The sequence below is a fragment of the Octopus bimaculoides genome, chromosome 14, assembly GCF_001194135.2.
Source record: "Octopus bimaculoides isolate UCB-OBI-ISO-001 chromosome 14, ASM119413v2, whole genome shotgun sequence".
Classification (NCBI taxonomy): domain Eukaryota; kingdom Metazoa; phylum Mollusca; class Cephalopoda; order Octopoda; family Octopodidae; genus Octopus; species Octopus bimaculoides.
Window position 1 is genome coordinate 31336014 of NC_068994.1, and position 22221 is coordinate 31358234.

A 22221-nucleotide genomic window follows, 5' to 3' on the forward strand; every position below is an offset into this window, starting at 1 on the left:
TTAGTTGTTAGGGTCTTTAGCACATGAGTTTGATTCCTTGTAGCACATTGTGCCCTTGAGCAAGACAATTTATTTCACATTGCTCCAGTCCACTCAGCTTGCAAAAATGAATTGTACATGTAATTCAAAGGGCTAGCTTTGTCACATTCCGTCTGATACTAAATCTCCCTGAAAGTAGCCAATCATATACATTTATGTTAATGCCTATGGTTGGGTATGTTTGTACCTCCTTGCTTTGACATTGTGTAATAATTCTAAACAAGTGTCATCGTCATACAAAGTGTATCCAACATTTCTGATCTATGAATGCATGTTCAGCCATGGGGTAGTGTAGTTTTAGCTTACTTGGAATCAGTTGAGCATTGGGAATAGGAAGGGCATCCAGCTTTAAAAAAAAATCTTTCTAATCCATCCAAGCCTGGAAAAGTGCGTGACGATAGACTCACATATATTTGCATGCAAGTGATTTGATATATACTGTTCCACTGAATCAATTTTATATAGAGAATCTTAGGAATTAATAGAAATTAATCTGAATATTCTGCTCTTTTGACGAGTTTTGTCTTTCACAAGACAATGTATGTATATGATGCCATGGAAAACCAATTTCAGCATAGGCTTATTATACTAAGTTATGTAAATAAATGGATCTATGTTATGAAGAACAATCATTAGTGAATATCATAATCATCATCATTTAAGCTCCAATTTTTTCATGTTCACATGGGTTAGATGGAGTTCATTGAGGCAGATTTTGTATGGCTAGATACCCTTTCTGTCACCAAGTAAGGTAATATTTTCCCATAACCAGGCACATTTCCATGAAAGACTGGAAAAGAATGACACTACTTCTTTCAGTTTCTACCTACCAAATCCACTTGCAAGACTATGGTCAGTCTGGGGCCTACAAGCAAATGCATCATTTACATTAAATAACAGAGGTAACAATTTAAAAGTAGTTTGCTTATTCAGTCACATATACATATAGGGGTTCATTAACACTATGCTACAACAATTTTTCTGTTGTGAATTCTAACTATAGAAGTTAATAATAGGCTCTTTCTTCTACACCCAAGGATTTGAGCCCTGAGAGAAATGTACATGTAACTTAACTATTATTTGTATTATAACAATCCAAGATTGGATTTGGAAATGTATGAATATTTGCAGGTGGGACAGTATCCTGTTTCATAAGGTAATCACTGTCTAGACAACATATATGTTACTAGTTACAGCATGCTGAAGTTGTATTCATGAAAGATATAGTGTTTAATTCCTGTACATTTGTTCTTATCTTTGAATCAGGAGAAAAGGTATGAGTTATAACATTTGACAGTGTTTGTAGGACTAGTGGGAGAAAGAAGTAAGAAGATAACTTCAAACTGGAAGCCTGGCTCAAATGCTTGCTACAAAGTCGACTCCACCTGAGAAACTAAAGGTGCCAGGTGGTGATGAGAAACTGGGTGACAGATGAAGTCTGCTACCCAAGTAGGATATAGTACAATTTGAACTCAAGATGCAAAGAGCCACAACAAATACCTCAAGGCATCTAGTCTGAAGTGCTTACAGTTCAGCTAATCCACAGTGCTGGACTGGTACTTATTATCAACCTTAAAAAAAGATGAAAGGCAAAGTTTGATCTCGGCAGGATTTGAACATTGAGTGCAAAGAGTCAAAACAAACATCGCAAAGCATTTTATCTGACACTTGAACGATTCGGCCAATTTGCCTAATTAACAGAAAGATATTAAGATAATGATGTTGATGAGTTGAAGTGGGGCATTGTTAGTGTTGTAGGTTATTAAAATATAACCAGCTTAACCCTTTGGTGTTTAAACCGGCCATATCCGGCCCAATATATTCTACATGTTTTATATTCAAACTGGCGTTATCTAGCCTCTCACACCTAACCTACATTGACATTCTAAAAATAAACAATCACATCATTGAAACCTCAAAGCTATAAGATAATGCATGATTAATTCAAAACAATTTGAGTGAAAAAGTATTACATTTAACAGAGTAATCTGAACACTAAAGGGTTAAACAAATGAATCCTAAACAGTAGCATTAACCTTTTTGTCATCAACCTGTCTCTGGTACAATGATTAAAAAGGGAAAGATAAGTCAGAGATACACTATTGGTGGTGGGGGGGGGAGCGGAATGTCATTGACGAAATGCTTTTAATCATGTCTGTTCACTAAGAGCTGACCCGAGGTAAAACCCTTTAGAAAGTACGTGACATATGCAAAAATAATCTGTAGCATGTAGGATCAATTATCAATAAAGCAGACCTCCCTCAAACAATCTGTTAATCTTGAGAAATAAATGACTGAGTAAAGGGGTTTTGAACAAGGAACGGAAAGCAAACTACAGTTCAAGAAAACTAAAGCTAGTTAATGCCCTTCTATTTAAAAATCCGTCAAGGGAAACAACTGTAAATAAGCAAGCGCACACAAGTTATTCCCCTTATTTGTGTTATCAAAGGCAAAAAGTATTTGTGGTAATTTCGCCACGAAACTTACCCGCCACTATTTGATTAAAAAATTCTCTTCTTTTAAGCCACCAATATTTTTTCCAAAAAATAAACATCAGACAAAACCAGCTAAATATCTACTTTGCTTTTATTTCTTGAAGTGTTAAAATTTTCGTCACACAACTGCGGTCTGATGACAATAGTTGCATGGTCTTGTATCGGCGATCAGGTCGCGGTTTGCAAATAAAAGGGTTAGTGGCTTGCTCCCATTTCAACTTACATGATCTCAGCAGCTGCAGCTCCAACAACAAATGGTCAAAATTAAAATGTAGTTGTGATGGTTGGAATGCATTTGATCAAATGTCTGCTTAATCATAACTGACCAGGGACTCGACAATAAAAACGAAGTTCAGGCTTAAGTATTTTTATTGATTCCTTTAAATAGATGACAAGTTTTTTGTGCAAAAGTCACATGTGGCACTTTCTTTTTTATCTGACTAGTGTTTCTGTAATTCAAACTAAAAATGTAATATCACGTTGTAACAATATCATACATGAAGTGTTAGTTTGACTTGAATGACTCGGTATATATTTGTGTGTATCTGTGGGTGTGCGTGCACACATACATATACATGTCTATATATATAAATATATATAACACTTAGTTCGATTTGAATGGCTCAGTATATCTATGTAGACAGACAGACAGACCGAGTGACATGTATGTGGGAACATGGTGTGACAGACGGAGATGAAGTGAAGAAGAAAAGCATCAGGGATCTGGTATATCACTGTGATAAACTGATGAAGTCATTGATGTGAAGTGGAGTTATAAACAATATGATAAGAGTTACGATGAAGTGATACTGATTTGGAGTGGTGATGTAATCAAACCAATGTGGAGTGGTAATATAGCGAGACCAACGTGAAGTGGTGATATAGTCACACTGATGTGGAGTGGTGTTGCAGTCACACTGGAATGATCTTTTAGTAACACTAACAGGAAGTGTTACACTCAGTCTGGTGTGAATGAAGTCACAGAGATACGAATATGGAGTGGGGTCTCAGTCAAAACAATGTATAAATCTCATAGAAGATTCCTAAACAAAATCATTTCAAATGAAGATGTCTTTCATAAAAAATAAATTTTTTAAGTATGCAATAACATGTTGCAATACTCAATAATTTATGTATTTCATAACTTGCTGTAGTGGTATCCAATAACATTTGATGTTCACAAGCCTGGTGTGTAGTCCCCATGTAATTAATTCTAAGTGTTTGAAACCATGATGTCTTAGGTACATAGTAAAGTGTGTCAACAGAGGCGTGAAGTAAACGTGGAACAGTCCTTTCCATGGGTTTCTACAATTTCCATTTGCTAAATTTTACTCAAAAGGCTTTGGCTGACTTTTAACTATTGTGGGAGACTCTTGTTCATGGTGCCAAGCAGTGGGATTGAACCCAAAGCCACATAGTTGTGAAGCAAGTTTCTTCATTACACAACTATACCCGTTAGCCAAAATAGCTGAACAAATGCATTTCAAAGTCATTAACATGACCCTGGCTATTAGATACATAAGTTATATGCAGTTAAAAAATTAAAAAAAGGAATTACTATGTAATGTTTACCTTATTTTTGTTTATCTCTTGACTATTGAGTATTAATGTTTACATTGGATACATAGAAATATATTTATTATATCATATATGTATATATAATTTTTTCTTATTTGTGTGTTTTTTTGTGTTTCTTTAATGTACTGCTTCTTGCAAAGGATTTTATACAAATATCGCAAGGGAATGGTTTCTCTCCTGTGTGCATTCGATGATGTTCCTGCATCTGGCTAGAACGTGCAAAACACTTCCCACAGTCACTGCATCGGAAAGGCTTCACACCAGAGTGTGTCTTAGTGTGCTCCAGCATCTGGCTGCTCCGACTAAACTTCTTTCCACATGTGCTACAGCTGAACGGTTTCTCTCCAGTGTGTGTCCTGATATGGCGTTTCATGTCATAGTTTCGGGCAAAGAAATTACCACAAATATAACACTGAAATGGTTTCTCTCCAGAGTGTATTCGGTTGTGTTCTTGAAGTTTACAGCTGCGTGAGAAACCTTTGCCACATGTATCACATTTAAATGATTTCTCACTGGTATGTGTCTTCATATGTTCACGTAATTGGCACCTTCGGCCAAATTTTTTCTCACAGACATCACAGCTAAATGGCTTTTCCCCAGAATGTATTTTCAAATGTCTTTTCAGCTGAACACTTTGGTGGAATAGCTTTCCACATACATCACAAGGAAATGGTGTTTCTTCACTGTGTAATTGGCTGTGCTTCTTCAATTCACTGCTTTCAATATAAGAGCTACGAATCTCACAGCTGAATAGCTTCTCAGCCATTTCCACATCCTGATATGCTGGCATTTGGTTAGTTTGAACAAAAGACTTTCCACACATATCACAGTCGAATGATTTCTCTCCAATATGGATTGTTGTTAGATGTTTCTCCAGCAAATCATTCTCTTGGAAGGACTTATCACACACCTCACATGGGAATAATTTCTGTCTACAATCTTTTAATTTATTGTCTATAGCTAAAGGTTCCCGGTGTTCCTCCTCACAGGTAGTCAGTTTCTCATCCATGTGACTTTTAATGTGTTCTTGCAAAATATTATTCTGATTGAAGTTCTCATTACAAACTGAACATTGAAATAGCACTTCCTCAGTATGCATTCGTAAATGTTCATTCAATTTGCTACTCTGAGTAAAAGATCGTCCACAAGTTTCACAGCTGAATGGTTTTTCACCTGTGTGTATCCGTATATGCTCACGTATCTGAGTACTTCGACTGAATCGCTTGCCACAGATATCACAACCAAACGGTTTTTCTCCGGTGTGGATCCTTGTGTGCCTTTTCCTGTCATAACTGCGAGCAAAGTGCTTTCCACAGACATTACAAGGGAATGGTTTCTCACCAGTGTGTGTTCTTGTATGTTCTTGTAGTTTACTGCCTTTTGCAAAATATTTCCCACACATTCTACACTCCAATGGTTTCTCGCTAAGATGAGTTTTCAAATGCTCCTGCAATTGTGAGTTTTCCTGAAATGATGTCCAACAAACATTACAGTCTAATTGTTTATTTTCAGAGTGTGTTTGAGTGTGTCTAATTTTTTCATCATTTCTCAGAAATTGCTTTCCACAAACATCACACTGGAAAGGTTTCTCAGCTAAATGAATATGTTGATGTTTATTTAAAGAGCTTTTGCATGAGAAAGATTTCTCACAGATTTTACAAGAAAATAATTTGGTACTTGAATGAGTATTCTGATGTTGTTGCAATTGGCTATTGCGGGAAAAACATTTTCCACAGGTTTCACACTTGAATGGTTTCTCACCAGTGTGTGTTAGCATGTGTTCTCGAATCTGGCTACTACGACCAAAATGTCTCCCACAAATATGACAACTAAACGGTTTTTCACCACTATGTATTTTTGTGTGTCGTTTCATATCATAATTCCTGGCAAAATGCATGCCACACACATCACACTGGAATGGTTTTTCCCCAGTGTGAATTCTGTTGTGCTCCAATAATTTGCTGTTTTGAGCAAAAGATTTCCCACAACTTTCACAAACAAATGACTTCTTGGTGACATGAATTTTAAGATGCTCTTGTAAATTAAGAAAATACTTTCCACAAATTTCACAAAGTGGCATTTTTTCCTCATTGTTGTTGGTATTTGTTAGTCTTTCCTGGATATCCTTAATTTGTGTGAAATCACCACCAACATTGTTATTTTCAATGGTTTGGATATTACAAATATCACTGTTGCAGTTGTTGTTTGTGGTGGTGGTGGTGGTGGTGGTAATGGTGGTGGCAGTGGGATTGTTAATATTGTTGTCATTGAGTTCTTGAGGGTAAAAATCTTTGGGAGGTTCCGTGACAGAAATCACAGATGTATATGCAGTTAAAATATCTGCGAGATCCATGCTCACAGTCATATTTACAATTAGCAATGACCGTACATTTGAACTGTTACACTCCAATAAACTGAATTCTTTGAAAAATACAAAATTAATAATAAACACAAGTAAAACAAATTTCAAAACTATATTTTTGAGTAGTGGTGATCATATTCATAAATAAGTGACTAGCTTCATGTTGTTCATATTATCATTAAGTTATACTTGTTTGCTGTATTCGAGCAGATGTAGGATTAGCCCTAATGACTCCAGACAGGAAGGAATTTGAATTTGTGGTGTTCATACCTTAGAGCAAGGACATAAGTAATAAACAAAGTGAAATAGCATAATCAAGAATTCATTCATGTCCCAGAATCAGTTAACCAAGAGCTGATCTCTACCTCTGCAACCTGCATTCCACTGATCTTTTTGAGCATCAAATAATTGCAATCCATTTGCTAGATATACCTGTAGCAGTGAATGTTATTCTGGAAGGGATCAGCTCAGGGTCCATATTTGCATCCTGACACATCTGTGGCAGAGAATGAGTGTAAATCCATTGGAATCAATACCTACAAAATAAAAAACAATAACATAAACATTTTCTTTTTCTTTTTTTTTCCAATGACAATTAAAGGCAAAATGGCAATTCCCAATTACATTCTTTTTTTAGGGACACCATGATTATTGGATGTAAAGGAAGTTAATCTCAGGCCAGAGACATGAACCAAATACTTGCAGCAGAATAGATTAGACTAAAGACACCCAAAAGACAGGGAGTGGTGTCAAACTAGCCAGTGGATTAAGTCTACCACCCAAGAGTAGGAACTTTATTCTAAGAATAGGAATAATCTGTCCAACAGTATTCCACACAGTTCACAGAAGATATTTATCAAATGTTCTGTGCAATGTGATTGATCTTGGAACTATATAACTGCAAAGCAAATTTCATGATTACACAGTCATTCCTGCACTTATTAGTTGACATTTTCTGTCAACAAACCATCCACTAGTTCTGTGCTTTTGAATTCTTTGGGAATAAAAAAAATCCCTAACTTGAAAAATAGGTATAGGCCAGTACCAGGAAAAGCCCCCAGCTATAAAAATGCTTCCATTTAAACTATGCCATCATGGAAAAATAGATGTTAAACAAAACAAATGCTGTCAGTACAAACAGAACTGGTTGAGGAGGTACAGGAAAGGTTTTGAGGTTAAGAAGTTTGCTCCCCAACCACATGGTTTTGAGTTCAGTCCCAGTGAAAAACCTTAGGTATGTGTCTTCAACTACAGTTTCAGGCTGACCAAAATTCTGTGAGTGTATTTGGTAGATAGAAACTGTAAAACACCTGTTATATGTATGTATATGCATGTGTATATATTAGTAATAATTTTATAATTGGGTATATGCCTTACATTATGCAATTTAAAGCCTGTTCACAATATTTGGCTACTTAATGTCATCAACAGTATGGAAGTATATGCCACTGAATTTACTTTGTATCTGTAGATTTTATAAAATATATGAGAGAAATAAAATGGAATTCATAAGATTCTTTATTATTCACTACAATCGTTTCAATTCATCGCAGTGAATAGTAAAGAATCTCATGAATTCCATTTTCTTTCTCTCATATATTTTATATACGTGTGTGTGTCCTCTTGTTCTGACATTGTATGATAGTTGTAATGGTAACAAGTGTCACCATCATACAAGAAACATCGTTCATTTCCAACCTTCTGTGAAAACATGTCTGGCCATGGGGAAATATTACTTTGCTTGGGAACAAGTAAGGGTTGACAACAGGAACATTGAGAATCTAATTCAATGAACCCTGTTCATTATTCTTAAAAGTGAGCATTAAAAATATGACAATGATGGTGGTGGTAACAATGGTCTCAGGAAGATTTGAACAAAAATTAAGAAAACTGAAATGATACTATTTGAGCTAAAATCAGTCTTATTTAACATAACATTTCTTACAGTAGGTACAATGGGCTTGATTTCAATTTTCTTTCTTTCAGTCATAAGCAGAGTTAATATGATGAACTCTATACACTCCTCTTCTCAATATTTGCGGCTTTAGCCCATGTTAAACATCAATATATTTGATCCAGCACTTTATATTCTTGTTGTGTATTGAATTCCTAATCAATATATAACAAATGCTGTACATTTAAATAACTAAAAACTGCCAGTCACATGGCATACATGAGTTTTATGTGAACTTGTTCATTTTTATATATATATATATATATTGCAATTAAAATAAACAAGGACACACAATTCATTCCATCGCTACTATATATAACAAATGCTGTACATTTGTTTAAATAATTAATTAGGAATTCAATACACAACAATTTTCAAATCAAATATCTTCCCATAGTTAACTTAAAATCAATTTAAAAAATAAGTTAATTATTGAGGAGTGAGAGGAGGTTTGATTAAACTGACTACATCATAACATACCCCAAATTTGTGCTCATGAGACAATATTACAATTTGTTATTTTTATTTTAGTCTATGAGGCAGCAAGCTGTCATAATTTTAAGTGGATCAGTAAAAATGTTTAGTGGCTTTTCTTCTGTATCTTTATGTTCTGAGTTCAAATTTGCCTTTCATCCTTTCAGCGTCAACAAAATAAGCACCAGTAGAGCACTGGAACAGATGTAACCAACTTCCCTGTCCACTCAAAATCGCTAGCCTTGTGTCAACAATTGTTCAAATCCTGCTGAAGTCAACTTTACCTTTCATCCTGTGGAGTTAATAAAATAAAATACCAGTCAAGGACATCATCATCATCATCAACCTCTGGACATTACTGTCTCAAGTCCTAGGTTTCATAGGGCCAGATATCAGGTTTTCATGGCATATAAGTAATTGGGATCAGAACATTCTCCCCTTGAATGAGACACCAGTCTGTCAGAGTTACTCATTCACAACTGAAAGCTGGTGGAATGACATGAAATGAAGTATGCACTGCCTGGTCCGAGAATCAAAACCACAATCTTGCAATCATGATTGCAGCACCTAACCACTAGATCACACATCAGAAACAGGAATCAGTTTAAAAGTTTAACCCCTTCCCCTCAAATTTCTCAGCTTAAACCTATATTGGAAGTCATCATTATTATTACAATGGCAGTTAAAGTGGCTAACCAGGATAGTCTAAATGCTTTCCATCATATACTTTTGTTTCTATGTTTGGAGTCAAATCTAACAGTGCCATGACTGTTATCTAGGGTCAATATAATAAAATAGCAGCACTATACTGAACCAATTCAATTGATCTTTACTTCTACTTAAGGAAGAAATCATTCTTATTGATGAGTTGCTTTGTTATTTAGCCCTCAGGTAGCTCTGGGGCTAAACAACAACATAAGCATCCCATCCTTGGTGTTTGGTCTGTATAAGATTATATTATCTCCTATTCTTTCCATATTTAAGACAGTAGAGTATAATTTGAGGGAGACTTAGTTGTTATTTCAAGAAGATCGAACAACCACAGAGGGGACCTCTGAGGCTGAAGCTAATATAGTTTTTAATTAAAAGTTTTGTGACATCTCATTCACTTCTCATACGTTTTTAGGTTAACTTTGTTTTTAATCTTTCAGACGAAAAAGTTATCCAGTTTAAAATTCTGTTGCTTTTTTTCCTTCAAGTACAAAAATGAATTTTAGTTGTTTTACCAAAACAAATGACTGAGATTATTATCATTGTGGTTGTGTGTAGCCTTCAGTCATTCCCAATAAAGCAGGTCTTTGGTCAAAAGCATTTCTAGACATGACCATTTGTTTGTACATCAGGAGCAACGTTGCCCCGCGTCCCTTCCATTTTTTTACAACCGTGGTGTGATCAAGGGAATATTTACCAACTATTTCTTATCGGTCGAGCATAACCACGTAGCGGTTCCCTCGCTGTCTCGAAATTATTGTTATTTCATATCAATGCATTCAAATCCTGTTTATATCAATTCTGATTTTCACTCTTCTAAGTCGATGGATTAAGAACCAGTGGTGTACTGAGATTGACTAAATCATTACACATCTCTTCCAAGAAAACTGGCATTGTGCCTTTGAAAGAAATCTTCATTTCTTATTTCAAGCAGAACAGCGTGACAAAACTGGCATAACGTTTGATACCTTTCTGTGGGTCAATGAAATACGTATTACCAATAGTGTGTTTAATACATCAATGACCTGCATCAAGAGTGGAATAAATAAAACCCTAGTTTATTCTATTCAGCAAGAAATCGTATTTTTAATTCCAACACGGCGTTCACTTTTCATTTTCTATTTATTTGTATCTTTTCCGTTAACATTCAATAGACATAAGATATTGGAATAAACATGCATAACAAACATATCTTAAATGAGAATTTTGACAATCAAACTTACGTTGCCTTCAAAGAATTTTAAATACACAGAAGGAGTTCTTTCTCCGAACTTGTTTTTAGCATTGTTTTTCCAATAATTAACTCGTACCCAATGATCAACGAGAAACTACCGTCCTGTTAACCATATTTTCTTCCACAGAATACGCAATACAATAAATAACTTGGCGGTGAATTACGGTGTTTGTTCTGTCTTAAAATGTTGTAAGGAATATATCGCATCATGTAATTATTTTAAATCTTAAAGCAATTGTACAATTATTCGAATCATGATAAAACATATTCAAATTAGACTAGATTTAGTCCATATATTTTTATTCTTAAGAATTTTCACTTTTCATTATGTATATACCGCTCATATTAAAATTGGAACTGAAACTTCTAAACTACTGTCTAGGTGGCTGGAAGACCTAATCAAGAACAATTCAAATTAAACTATTTAATCATTACTTAAAATGTTTAATTATATACACATCTAAACGAGAGCACTTTAAGAGATTACGCTTTCGAGTAATATGGAAATAAATTTGAAAAGAACATTTTAGCAAAAACACCGCTACCGGTTCAGAGATTAGTTACACAGTTTATTATGTCTTTTGATATTTGAAAAAGACAAGAGACACTGCTTTGTTGTTGATGAAAGTATTTCTTATTTTCTTTTACTTTATACAATCCGTGCCATTGTCTGCAACAAAGAAGATCGATCTTCATTGTAGATGCAATTCGTTTAAGTTAAATAAAAAAAAAAAATACTCCCACTGAACTAGATAACTATCGAGAATTAAGGTGAGTACAGCGCAGAGTTTATTCGTAATCCAGGCATCTAGCATCTTAGTTAATCTGTTTTCTGCATTTAAAAAAATAGGAAATTTTAATATATATTTGTCGCTATCTTCGTATTAAAGTGTCATATAGTCTAGCAGCTGACGCAGCATCGTTTTCTATCAACAGATGGTAATGACATGTTCTTACTATATTTACACTGCTCGGACTACCTAGCCGACACTTGTTAAGCAGCTACGTCTATTCGTAGCTTTCCATGATCAGTTCAATCGGTCGCTGTTTCTTCGTGGCACAACTATTATCTTACTATTAGACTTTACACCTAATCCATTCAGTCATCTTCAGTAGCTTCTGCTAGAAAGTTAATATTAATGAACAAGACTCTTAAATAATAATCTGTTAATGTTAGTGACTTTCTTTAGTTGCATTATTATTATTTTTTTTTTTTCCTAATTTAGACACAAACCTGTGATTTTGGTGAGGAGAGTTTTAGTCGATTATATTGACTCTATTTCTTCACTGGTATTTTATCTTATCGATCCCAAAAGGATGAACTTAGAACGAAAAGTGCCGGAATCTAGTTACATTAATATTGATTTCAAATTTTGGCACAAGACCAGCAATTTCGGGGGAGCGGGCACGTTGATTATATCTACTCCAGTGTTTAACTGGAGTAGATATAATTTTATCAACCCCCGAAAGAATGAAAGGCAAAGTCAACCTCGGCGGAATTTGAACTCAGAGCATGAAGACGGACGAAATGCCGCTGAGCATTTTGCCCGGCGAGCTCTCCGCCTTTAGTTACATTAATATTAGCAATTATTTCCAAAATGACGTTTTCTTTTTCTTCCCCCCTTTTTTTTTTCCGCGACGACATACTACAGCTGATTCTGAACGACTTAACGAAGAAACCTCTATGCGGTCAATCGACCGGCTAGAAATAGCTCAAATGTCTCTCAAATTGCACCCTTCATTACCATTAAGGTGTATGACGAAAATAAAGCGACGTTCACTATTCGGACTAGGATTTAAATGACAAGCTGTGAAGGTGCAGCATCGATAGATAAGGTTACTTTTTTTTTTTTAACAAATACTTACGTGTCATCTTCGGGTAAATTATAGCAGTTATAAGTCTACTTTATCAGAGTTGCTGAAAACCTAGTCTGCAGGGAGTTAGAAATCTGCGAACTGGGTAAGTGCTGCTTCTTCACATCATTCTGTCCAGGTTCTGTGTTCTGGGCTAGTCACTCTTAAACTTTGACGGAACTATTCAACAGGTTGACAAGACTGGTAGATATTTGTATATAAAAATCAAGAGACCAATTGATTTGTAATAGTTTTAAGCTTTTTTGAACAGGAGACAAGTAGCTGCATATGATTAATGCAGTTAATGGTAATTTTGACTAATTGCAGATTAATGGCTGAAAGGAAATCATGTATAGAGATGGAATTCTAAGATGCAGTTGTGGAAAGAAAGAAATAAAGGAATTGTGCTTAGTTGTTCTTGTTGTTGTTTAGTTGCAGGTCTGCTCTAATTGAATAAACTTTACTCAAAGGTAACTATCCGCTCTCTTTACCAGACACAGAATATCTAGGACCATATTATCTAATGTGTCCTTACTTTTTTTAAGACAGTAGGGTGGTATTTGAGGGACATTTAGATGCTACTTCAAGCAGGTCAAGCAATTACATTAAGGCTCCCTCATTGTAGTGAGACACAGTGAAGAAAATAGGAGATGGGATCATTAGGTTAGTTTGGCATTGAGTCAGCAAGTTTAAAAGAGTATCTGAAGAAAAAACTCAGAGAGAAAGAGAGATTGATATAGCTTGATAGTGGACATGTATTTCATGAATCCTGTGTCTGAAGCCTTGGTTCTTGGGTAAACAGTCATCCCTTTTTATGTGACCTAGAATAAGAATAGTTGCACCAGCACTTAGCTGGTAATTTCAGCTGAGTGCAATGTGAATTGAAGTGCATTGCTGAAGAACACTTGCAATTCCCAGTCCAGGAATTGAACCCTATGACTATAATTGTAAGGCCAACACCCTAACCACATAACAATATACCTTCACAGTCTTAATATAGGGTATGATATATTCTAGTATTGAATGTGCCACACTTTAGTGTTGAATGTGTCATATTCTAATGTAGAATGTGTTGTAGTCATCATCATCGTTTAACGTCCGCTTTCCATGCTAGCATGGGTTGGACGATTTAACTGAGGAGTGGCGAACCAGATGGCTGCACTAGGCTCCAATCTGATCTGGCAGAGCTTCTACAGCTGGATGCCCTTCCTAACGCCAACCACTCCGAGAATGTAGTGGGTGCTTTTACGTGCCACTGGCACGACGGCCAGTCTGGCGGTACTGGCAATGGCCACGCTCAAATGGTGTTTTTTACGTACCACCTGCACAGGAGTCAGTCCAGCAGCACTGGCAACGACCTCGCTCAAATGTTTTGTTCACATGCCTCTGGTACAAGTGCCAGTAAGGCGACGCTGGTAACGATCACGCTCAAATGGTGCTTTTTATGTGCCACTGGCACTGAAGCCAGACAGCTTCTCTGGCAGTGATCCCGCTCAGATGGTGCTGTTAGCGCTCCACTGGTATGGGTGCCAGTCATCGAATTTGGTTCAATTTCGATTTCACTTGCCCCAACAGGTCTTTGCAAGCAGAGTTTAGTATCCAGTGAAGAAAGGTTGGCATGGGTGCCAGTCGTTGAATTTGGTTCGATTTCAATTTCACTTGCCTCAACAGGTCTTTGCAAGCAGAGTTTTGTGTCCAAAGAAGGAAAAGTACACATAAGTGGGCTGGCTACAGCCCTGGTAAAAGCCATGGGTTATGGTCTCACTTTGTCTTGCCGGGTCTTCTCACACACAGCATATTGTATTCCGGTGTATAATGTATTATAGGCATTGCTAGTCTTTGATTCTCATCTATAAAATGTCTACTCCTTGCCTTAGGCTTAACTCATTGCTGGAGTTATAAGAAAGTACCTGATACATGGTATGTCTTGGGCATTTTTAGACCTGGCTGAACCTGTCCCTTTCCAACAGGGAAAGAAAATAATTTATTCCTGTGTAGTACTGGTATCTTATTTATTGACCACATGAGGATGAACTGTAAAATTGACTTCAGGTGGATTTGAACACAGAATGCTAGTGCCGTGTAAATTACACTTGTGCATCATGGTCATCATCGGTGGTGCCATTTAAAGTGGCACCTCAGGAATCATGGTCATTGTTCATAGTGGTTGCCAGTGCCATGCAAATGGCACCCATGAATCGTCAGGGTCGCTGCTGGTGCCATGTAAATGGCACCCACTCGTGAATCAAAGTCTTGGTTGTTGCTGGTGCCATGTAACCAGCAACCATGTCAGTGGCATGTAAAAGCACTCTTGAAGTGGTTGGTGTTAAGAAGAGCATCCAGCTGTAGAAACCATGCCAAATGAGACTGGAACCTGGTGCAACTATCTGGCTCATCAGCTCCAGTCAAACCATCTAACCTATGCCAGCATGGAGAGCAGACATTAAATTATGATGATGATGAATGCAAAGAGCTGGAATAATTTCACTTCTAAAAGCAATCTATCTGATTCTACCAAAAGGCCCAAAGCTGAGGTTCTCAACCATTTTTTATCTATGGACCCTTTTGATTACTATTTTATTCTGGTGGGCCCCCATTGCCATTCGATGTTTAAAAACTAGTTTTATATAAACTTCTTTCAAAATTCCTATTTTGTTTTTCATACATTAACTTGAGTAGATTGAACTATGTAAAATGTTAGAGAAAGAAACCTAGCTGTTTCTTGCAATAAATACCAATACATATATGTACAGCAAAATTTTTTCAAGAGTCCTTAAAAAGTAGCATGTAAAAAGCACCTTTCAAGCATTGGGCCTCATAGAGGCAATGACAAATGACCAAGACTTTTGGCATTATGCTGTGCTTGAGAAGAAGACCCATCAAGCCAAGTTGTGGCAGGTATTAGTGTCATGCGACTGGCACATGTGCCAGTGGCATGTAAAAAAATTACACTCTCGGATTGGCTGGCATTAGGAAGGGCATCCAGCCATAGAAACCATGCCAAATCAGACTGGAGTCTGGTGTAAACCCCTCATCATACCAGTCCTGGTCAAACCGTCCAAGCATGCCAGTATGGACAATGGACATTAAATGATGATGATGTTCGAGCATGGCTGTGTGGTTAAGAAGCTTGCTTCCCAACTATATGGCACCTTAGGCAAGTCTTCTACTATAGCCCTGGGCCAACTAAAACCTTGAGTGGATTTAGTAGATGGAAACTGAAAGAATATACATGTGTGTATATGCACACAATATTTCTCTCTCTTTGCCTTGTGTTTGTTTGATAGTTGTAAATGAGTGCCATTGTTATGCAAGCAGTGCTTTTCATTTGCAATCTTTTGTGAAAACAGTTCTAGTCAAGAAGGAATATTTTGCCTTACTTGGAACCTAGAGAAGGTTGGCAACAGGAAGAGCATCCAGCTCTACAAAATCTGCCTCCAAAAATTCCATCCAGCTTATGTGTGGATGGAAAAGCTGGATACGAAAATGATGCTGATGATGATAATTTGCATTTAACTTTTCTCTTTTTTATAAAGAGCAAGTTAAAAATATCAATCTAAAAGATTGTTCTTTTTACTGATGAGTGTTAATTTAAACTTTTCTTTTCTTCCATCATATCAGACTAGATACATGATTTGAATGGTTTAAGGAACAAGGAAACACAGGAAAAAAAAAATTAACAACTTTTTTCAAAGTTATTCATAGTGCAAGAGAAGCAAAACAGCTTTAACCAGACACTGAAACTACTTTCTGGTCTTGGCTTGCCAAGGTCCTGCACTTTCACTAAGTTCAAATAGTATATAATAGTTTTATACTAATAAAGTACCAACAGAATTGATTATATGCTCATTAAAAAATGTCACTTGCTTTTCCTGCAATTTATGTTTCTGTCATCATTTTTTTTTCTTCTTTTTTTTTCAGAATTCAGTTACTGATCCCTGCTGCCAATGTTGAATTATGGTTGATTCTTTATTCAAAGGCTCATATAAATCTTCTATTGAGTTCAATGACTGTGCTACAAAGAAAAACATCAAAGACACTTCAAAAAGTAAACTTCTTGACTGTGATATCTGTGGAAAGTCTTTCTTCCGTCTGAAGAACTTAAAACAGCACCGTAAAACACATACAAATGAGAGACGTTTCCATTGTGATATATGCGGGAAAAAATTTTTCACTAATTCCCACTTGAAACGCCATCATAGGATACACACTGGAGAACGACCATTCAAGTGTGGCATCTGCAAAAAGGCCTTTACACAAAACAATGACCTAAAAAGCCATTTCCGCATCCATACTGGAGAAAAACCTTTCAAGTGTGAAATCTGCAATGAGTCTTTCAGTGAAAGTGGGTCACTGCGGAAACATATAAAAATTCACACTGGAGAAAAATCCTTTGAGTGTAACATTTGTGGACGTGGTTTTATCCAAAGTAGTCAGTTGAGACAACATATTCTGACCCACACTGGTGAAAAACCTTTCCAGTGTCAGATCTGCTGTAGGAATTTTGCTCAAAATAGTGCTTTGAAAAGACACTATAGGGTGCATACAGGAGAGAAACCATTTCAATGTAGTTTTTGTCCCGAGTCTTTTACTCGGAGTTGTTTCTTGAAAAAACACTTAATACATCATAAAGAAGCTAAATCATTTGAGTGTGACATATGTCAGGAAATTTTCATGAGGGAAGATGATCTATTGTCTCATTGGGAAATGCATTTTGTTGAGAACACATTTGAAACAGAAACTCATCAAAATACCTGTACTGAAATGATTTATATCAATGAAGACAGCGAAATTTATCTTGATAAAAATCCTGTCCCTGTTGCTTTACATATAAATACTTTTGCTTTTGATAATCTAATTGGGTATCACAATAAAATGAAAGAGGATAAGTCTTTTAACTGTGATATATGTGGTAAGGATTTTACTACCAAAGCACACCTAAAACGACACAACATGATTCACACAGGGGAAAAACCACATGAGTGTTCTCTGTGTGAAAAGTCCTTTGCACAACGTAGTGAACTTAAAAGCCATTACAGGACACACACTGGTGAGAAGCCTTTCAAGTGTGAGATCTGTGAAGAGTGTTTCAGTGAAAAGGGTTCATTGGGAAAACACATGAGGATTCACACAGGGGAGAAGTCATTTAAATGTAATATCTGTGGTCGATGTTTTACCCAGAGTGGTCATCTCCATCAGCACATTTTGATTCACACTGGAGAAAAACCATTCAAGTGCGAAACATGTGGTAAACCATTTGCAAAAAATAGTGCACTAAAAAGACATTACACTGTACATACTGGTGAGAAACCTTTCCCCTGTGAAGTGTGTGGGGAAGCCTTCAGTCAGAGTTGTCATATGAAAAAACACCTACTAAAACATCACCTTAGCGAAATGCTCCCATAGCAGTCAAAGATTAAAGAGGTCTGCTAAATTTGTTTTTTGCTTTTTTTTTTTTCTTCTCTTCCCTTACCCCTGGCTACATATAGTATTATGATATTCCACTGATGTATTTTACCAAGAATAAAATTTATAGATTCAGGATTCAGTTTGGTTTTATATCCAGTACTGGAAACATGGGAAAAATTATATAAGCATGGCAACTCAATATTTGAGGTAGTTACTGCTTAGAATAAAATTTGCACTAACAAGTGATCAGTTGTAAGTGGATATTGTTATTGGCAGTTCTATAATTATCAACACAAGTAGAGGTGGAACTAGCAACATAAGTAATTTAAGATAGGAAAGACTGATATAAAAACAAACAACATATAGTATTGTTGATGATGAAGCTGAGTATATCTATTAAAGTATTTCTTGGTATGGCAGTGACCAAATGAACATTTGATGGTAACTGTTTTTAATCTATCAGTTATAATCTAGGTTTTAATCTATTTGTTATTGCTGGTACTTATTTTATCAAAAACATGTCCAAGGAATAAAAATGAAGATTAATTTGACCTTTGTGGAAATTGAAATCCAGATTGAATGTTACTGGTTCATTCGTTTATAGTCTTGACCACCACTTCAGCACCGAGCCATCATCTTGCTTGGATTGTTAGGTTTCTATAAATCTTATTATTTGATTAGTTCCTTCTCAAAAATTATCACATATTTTGAGTTTAGTACTTAAAGTTTGTATGCTAACTCTTAAAGTTACCATTGGATTATTGTTTAAATAAAAACCACATGTAACTTTATCAAAATACTATAGATTAAGTAGTATAATTTACTCAGTTGCCAGAAAAAATTCTGTTGTGCTTTATTATACAGATTTAGTAAAATGCAAGAGTTTCAAGCTGAACTTAAACCTTACAGCTTTAGTGTACCTAACTCAGCAGAAGGGTCGGTACATTATATAACAGAAGACAAAAAGTAATTTTTTACTTACAGTTGTAGCAACAACCAAAAACTACTGTCTCTTCCTCTTTCTCAAAACACTTTACAAGAATTGATCCTATGAAACTCCTGAAAACAGTGTTTTGCTTTATTTGCTTGGAGCAAGGGAAACTGCAGTGCCAGGAAATTGGGTGCCAGCACTTGTATGGGTATTTTACGATAACGAATAATTTACTTATTTTAACACTATGTTCCAATCATCAAAAATTAAATATTGATTTGGATCATTGAAATAACAAATGTCCAATATTAATGAGTGTCTCAAGCAATTCATCTAATGTTCACATATAATACACTTTTCCATTAAGTGTATGTCCACTTGATTGACATTTTAGTTTCATATCGAAACGTGGCATTGCAGTATACATTTTGTGGGGCTAATGCAGTTTCGCACCTCACCTTCAAAAATGCATTTTTTTGAAAAAATTTCCTCAGATTCCAAGGTTTTAGATGTCGGAAATTACAAACATGCAAAATGAAATTTTTGAGATTTTTAACCCCCCGCCCTTCATTCTGAATGTATTGTTGTCTATTGAAGTGTGGAAATTTAATTAAAGCAGGTATGTAAAGTACACTTTCTATGTTCATTTGGCTAAACTGTAGAAATTGTTGTTTTGATATTGTTGTTAAAATCCCCATATTCTAAAGTTTAAAATTGGGGGCAAGGGCAGTGGCAGCTCATAGATAAAATTATTGGGGATGCTGCTTCAGAAAATGTTTAGCTGTTGTTTTTAATACTGTGTAAAAGGAAACAAATGTATAAAAAGAAAATTTATACATAAACTTGATCGGTTTGCATTTTAGCCACTGCCAGGTAGTGTGTTTAATTTGTTCATTGAACACTGCCATAAATTACCCCTTGTTTTTCAAAAAAACTCCTAAATCACAAAATAAGGGAGGAAATATATCCTATATTTCAAATTCTGGCAGCAACACTGAAGCTGGAAGCAGGATAATAATCTGGTTCTACACTTTATCACATTCAAGAATATAAACATATTTTTAAGCACAACACATGCGGAGTCAAAAAGAAACACGTGGGCTCAGCACTGTCGTTCATGCAGTACTCTCTCTCCCTAGCATGAAGCTTCCTATCTCAGACATGTGAGCTTGTGCACAACAGCCAAACACCGCGTTGCTGTAACTGTGAAGCGCACAAGGCTTTGATCATAAAACCTGTTCGGTCTGGGCTTGCCTGTTGTCAGATATCAACAACAAAATGTGACTATTTACTTATAATCAACTGTTCGTATAAGCGACAAGTATTTTGGAAGAGACAATCCCTATAAACAAAGGATTTGTTACAAAATTATTATAATAAGATACTGTATTTGATGGCATTTAAGTTGCATTCACCCCATCTCTCAGATGTTTCAAAAAGTCGCCCCGGGTCCTGTATGCGAATTTGGGCTTCCTTTAAGCTTTAATGCACTTAGCACTGAAGATGCGTTACTGAAACCGACACACCCTTGCGTCTTTTATGCCATCAAATATGGTAAGTAAAGTTGTTTAACTAGAGATCAAAACATCGATCCATTTCTATTGTGATTATCCCGTCTTTTAAGGGGCGTGAAGACTACCCATTTTTAAAATTATTTATTTAACAAAGGTGTATGGTGAAAGTGGTTGTCTGCTATTTCTAATGAGTTCTGACAGTATTTTAGTGAACATGTCACTTGTTTAAAATTTCGAAGCTCACAATTATGTCTCCAATAAGATAACGTTGAATATTTTCATGTAGAATAAAGTTGGGATAGTTGTCCGAAAACCATCATAGGTGTTGTTTGGTCAGTCCCAGGTCAACCCTATTGATCAAAGGCATTCTAGAACAGCATAAATTTTGGTCATGCAGTACAGTAACCAAATTGGCTGCCTCTCTTCAATATAACAAACCTTCAACTACAGCAAACACATGTATATTAAAGGGCCGACTTGTGTGGTTCATGCACCCAACGCTACGCAATGGCCACACCAGGCTACTCTCGGGCATTACATATCTAGGACTACATTATTAATGTTACTTATACCCTTCCCCTTTTGCATCTGAGCAGTGGTGGCGCTGCTTCAGAAAATTTTTAGCTGTTTTGATATCGTGTAAAAGGAAACAAACATATAAAAAGGATATTTATACATAAGTTTGATCGGTTCTCATTTTAGCCACTGCTTGGTAGTGTGTTTAATTTATTCACTGAACACCAACGTGAATTCCCCCTTGTTTTTCAAAAATCCCCCCTAAATCATAAAATAAGGGGGAAAATGTGCCCTATATTTCAAATCCTGGCAGCAACACTGAAGCTGGAAGCAGGATAATAATCTAATTCTACACTATCACATTCAAGAATATAAACACGTTTTTAAGCAGAACACATGCAGAGTCAAAAAGAAACACTACCTTTCACCAGAACACCAGGGTCAGCACTGTCGTTCATGCATTGCTCTCTTTCCCTAGCATGATGCTTCCTATCTTGGACATGTGGGCATGCACACAACAGCCAAACACCGCGTTGCTGTAACTGTGAAATGCAGTTTTTTGTATTTTTTCATAAACTAGGGGATGGCTACTGACATTAAGCTTAAGGATTATATAATGTACAAGTATAAAGAAAGAATTAAAGAAAAAGGGACTCATTATATTGAATGTTATCAATAATATCGAGTGGAAATAGGGTGTGCTGCAGTTCCGCGGAGTCTATACACGAGCTCCACTGGTGATGGGGAAGGGGTGAAATTTTGAATTTTTTTTTTTTTTTTTTTTTTTTTTGCATATTCGTAATCTCCGACTTAGGAATCCGAAGAACTTTTTTCAAAACAATGCAATTTTGAAGGTAATGTGTGAAACTGCATTAGGCCCCATTTTTTATACCTGCATTACACTTCTTAGCTAATGACCTGCTTACCTTTATGTCGTTGGAGGTAAAGTTCGTTGTTTACATTCAGACTCAAGCTATCGTGCACGGTTACATAGTTAGAAACCTGGAGCAGAACGTAGATTCGTATTTGGCTAAGCTTGTATATGAATCAAAACAACGACAGTTTAACATCTTGTGTTTCACTCTTACAAATGCAGAAACACAAACGTAATTATGTTTACTGTCAGAATTGATACCGCGCCGGACAAAAT

At 36.0% G+C, this 22221-nt stretch overlaps 2 protein-coding genes across 8 annotated transcripts; one reads left to right on the top strand and one right to left on the bottom strand.

The window, feature by feature from the left end:
* Positions 1–2607: 2607 nt before the first annotated feature.
* Positions 2608–22081, bottom strand: LOC106874054 (oocyte zinc finger protein XlCOF6). 5 transcript variants are annotated; one of them, XM_014921623.2, is made up of 2 exons: positions 21998–22081; positions 2608–7010 (listed from the first exon to the last, which is right to left on the bottom strand). In XM_014921623.2, exon 2 carries the CDS (start codon positions 6475–6477, stop codon positions 4204–4206), a length of 2274 nt encoding a protein of 757 aa, XP_014777109.1. In that variant the 5' UTR covers positions 6478–7010; positions 21998–22081; the 3' UTR covers positions 2608–4203. The 5 variants fall into 5 exon arrangements, with proteins under 5 accessions (XP_014777109.1, XP_014777111.1, XP_014777110.1 ...); XM_014921625.2 differs by lacking the exon at positions 21998–22081 and adding an exon at positions 21493–21867; XM_014921624.2 differs by lacking the exon at positions 21998–22081 and adding an exon at positions 12714–12992.
* On the top strand, positions 11378–20872 carry LOC106874056 (zinc finger protein 658B). 3 transcript variants are annotated; one of them, XM_014921628.2, is made up of 3 exons: positions 11378–11618; positions 13029–13171; positions 16623–20872. In XM_014921628.2, exon 3 carries the CDS (start codon positions 16659–16661, stop codon positions 18105–18107), a length of 1449 nt encoding a protein of 482 aa, XP_014777114.1. In that variant the 5' UTR covers positions 11378–11618; positions 13029–13171; positions 16623–16658; the 3' UTR covers positions 18108–20872. The 3 variants fall into 3 exon arrangements, with proteins under 3 accessions (XP_014777114.1, XP_014777115.1, XP_014777116.1); XM_014921629.2 differs by lacking the exon at positions 13029–13171; XM_014921630.2 differs by lacking the exons at positions 11378–11618; positions 13029–13171 and adding an exon at positions 11640–12807.
* Positions 22082–22221: the final 140 nt, after the last annotated feature.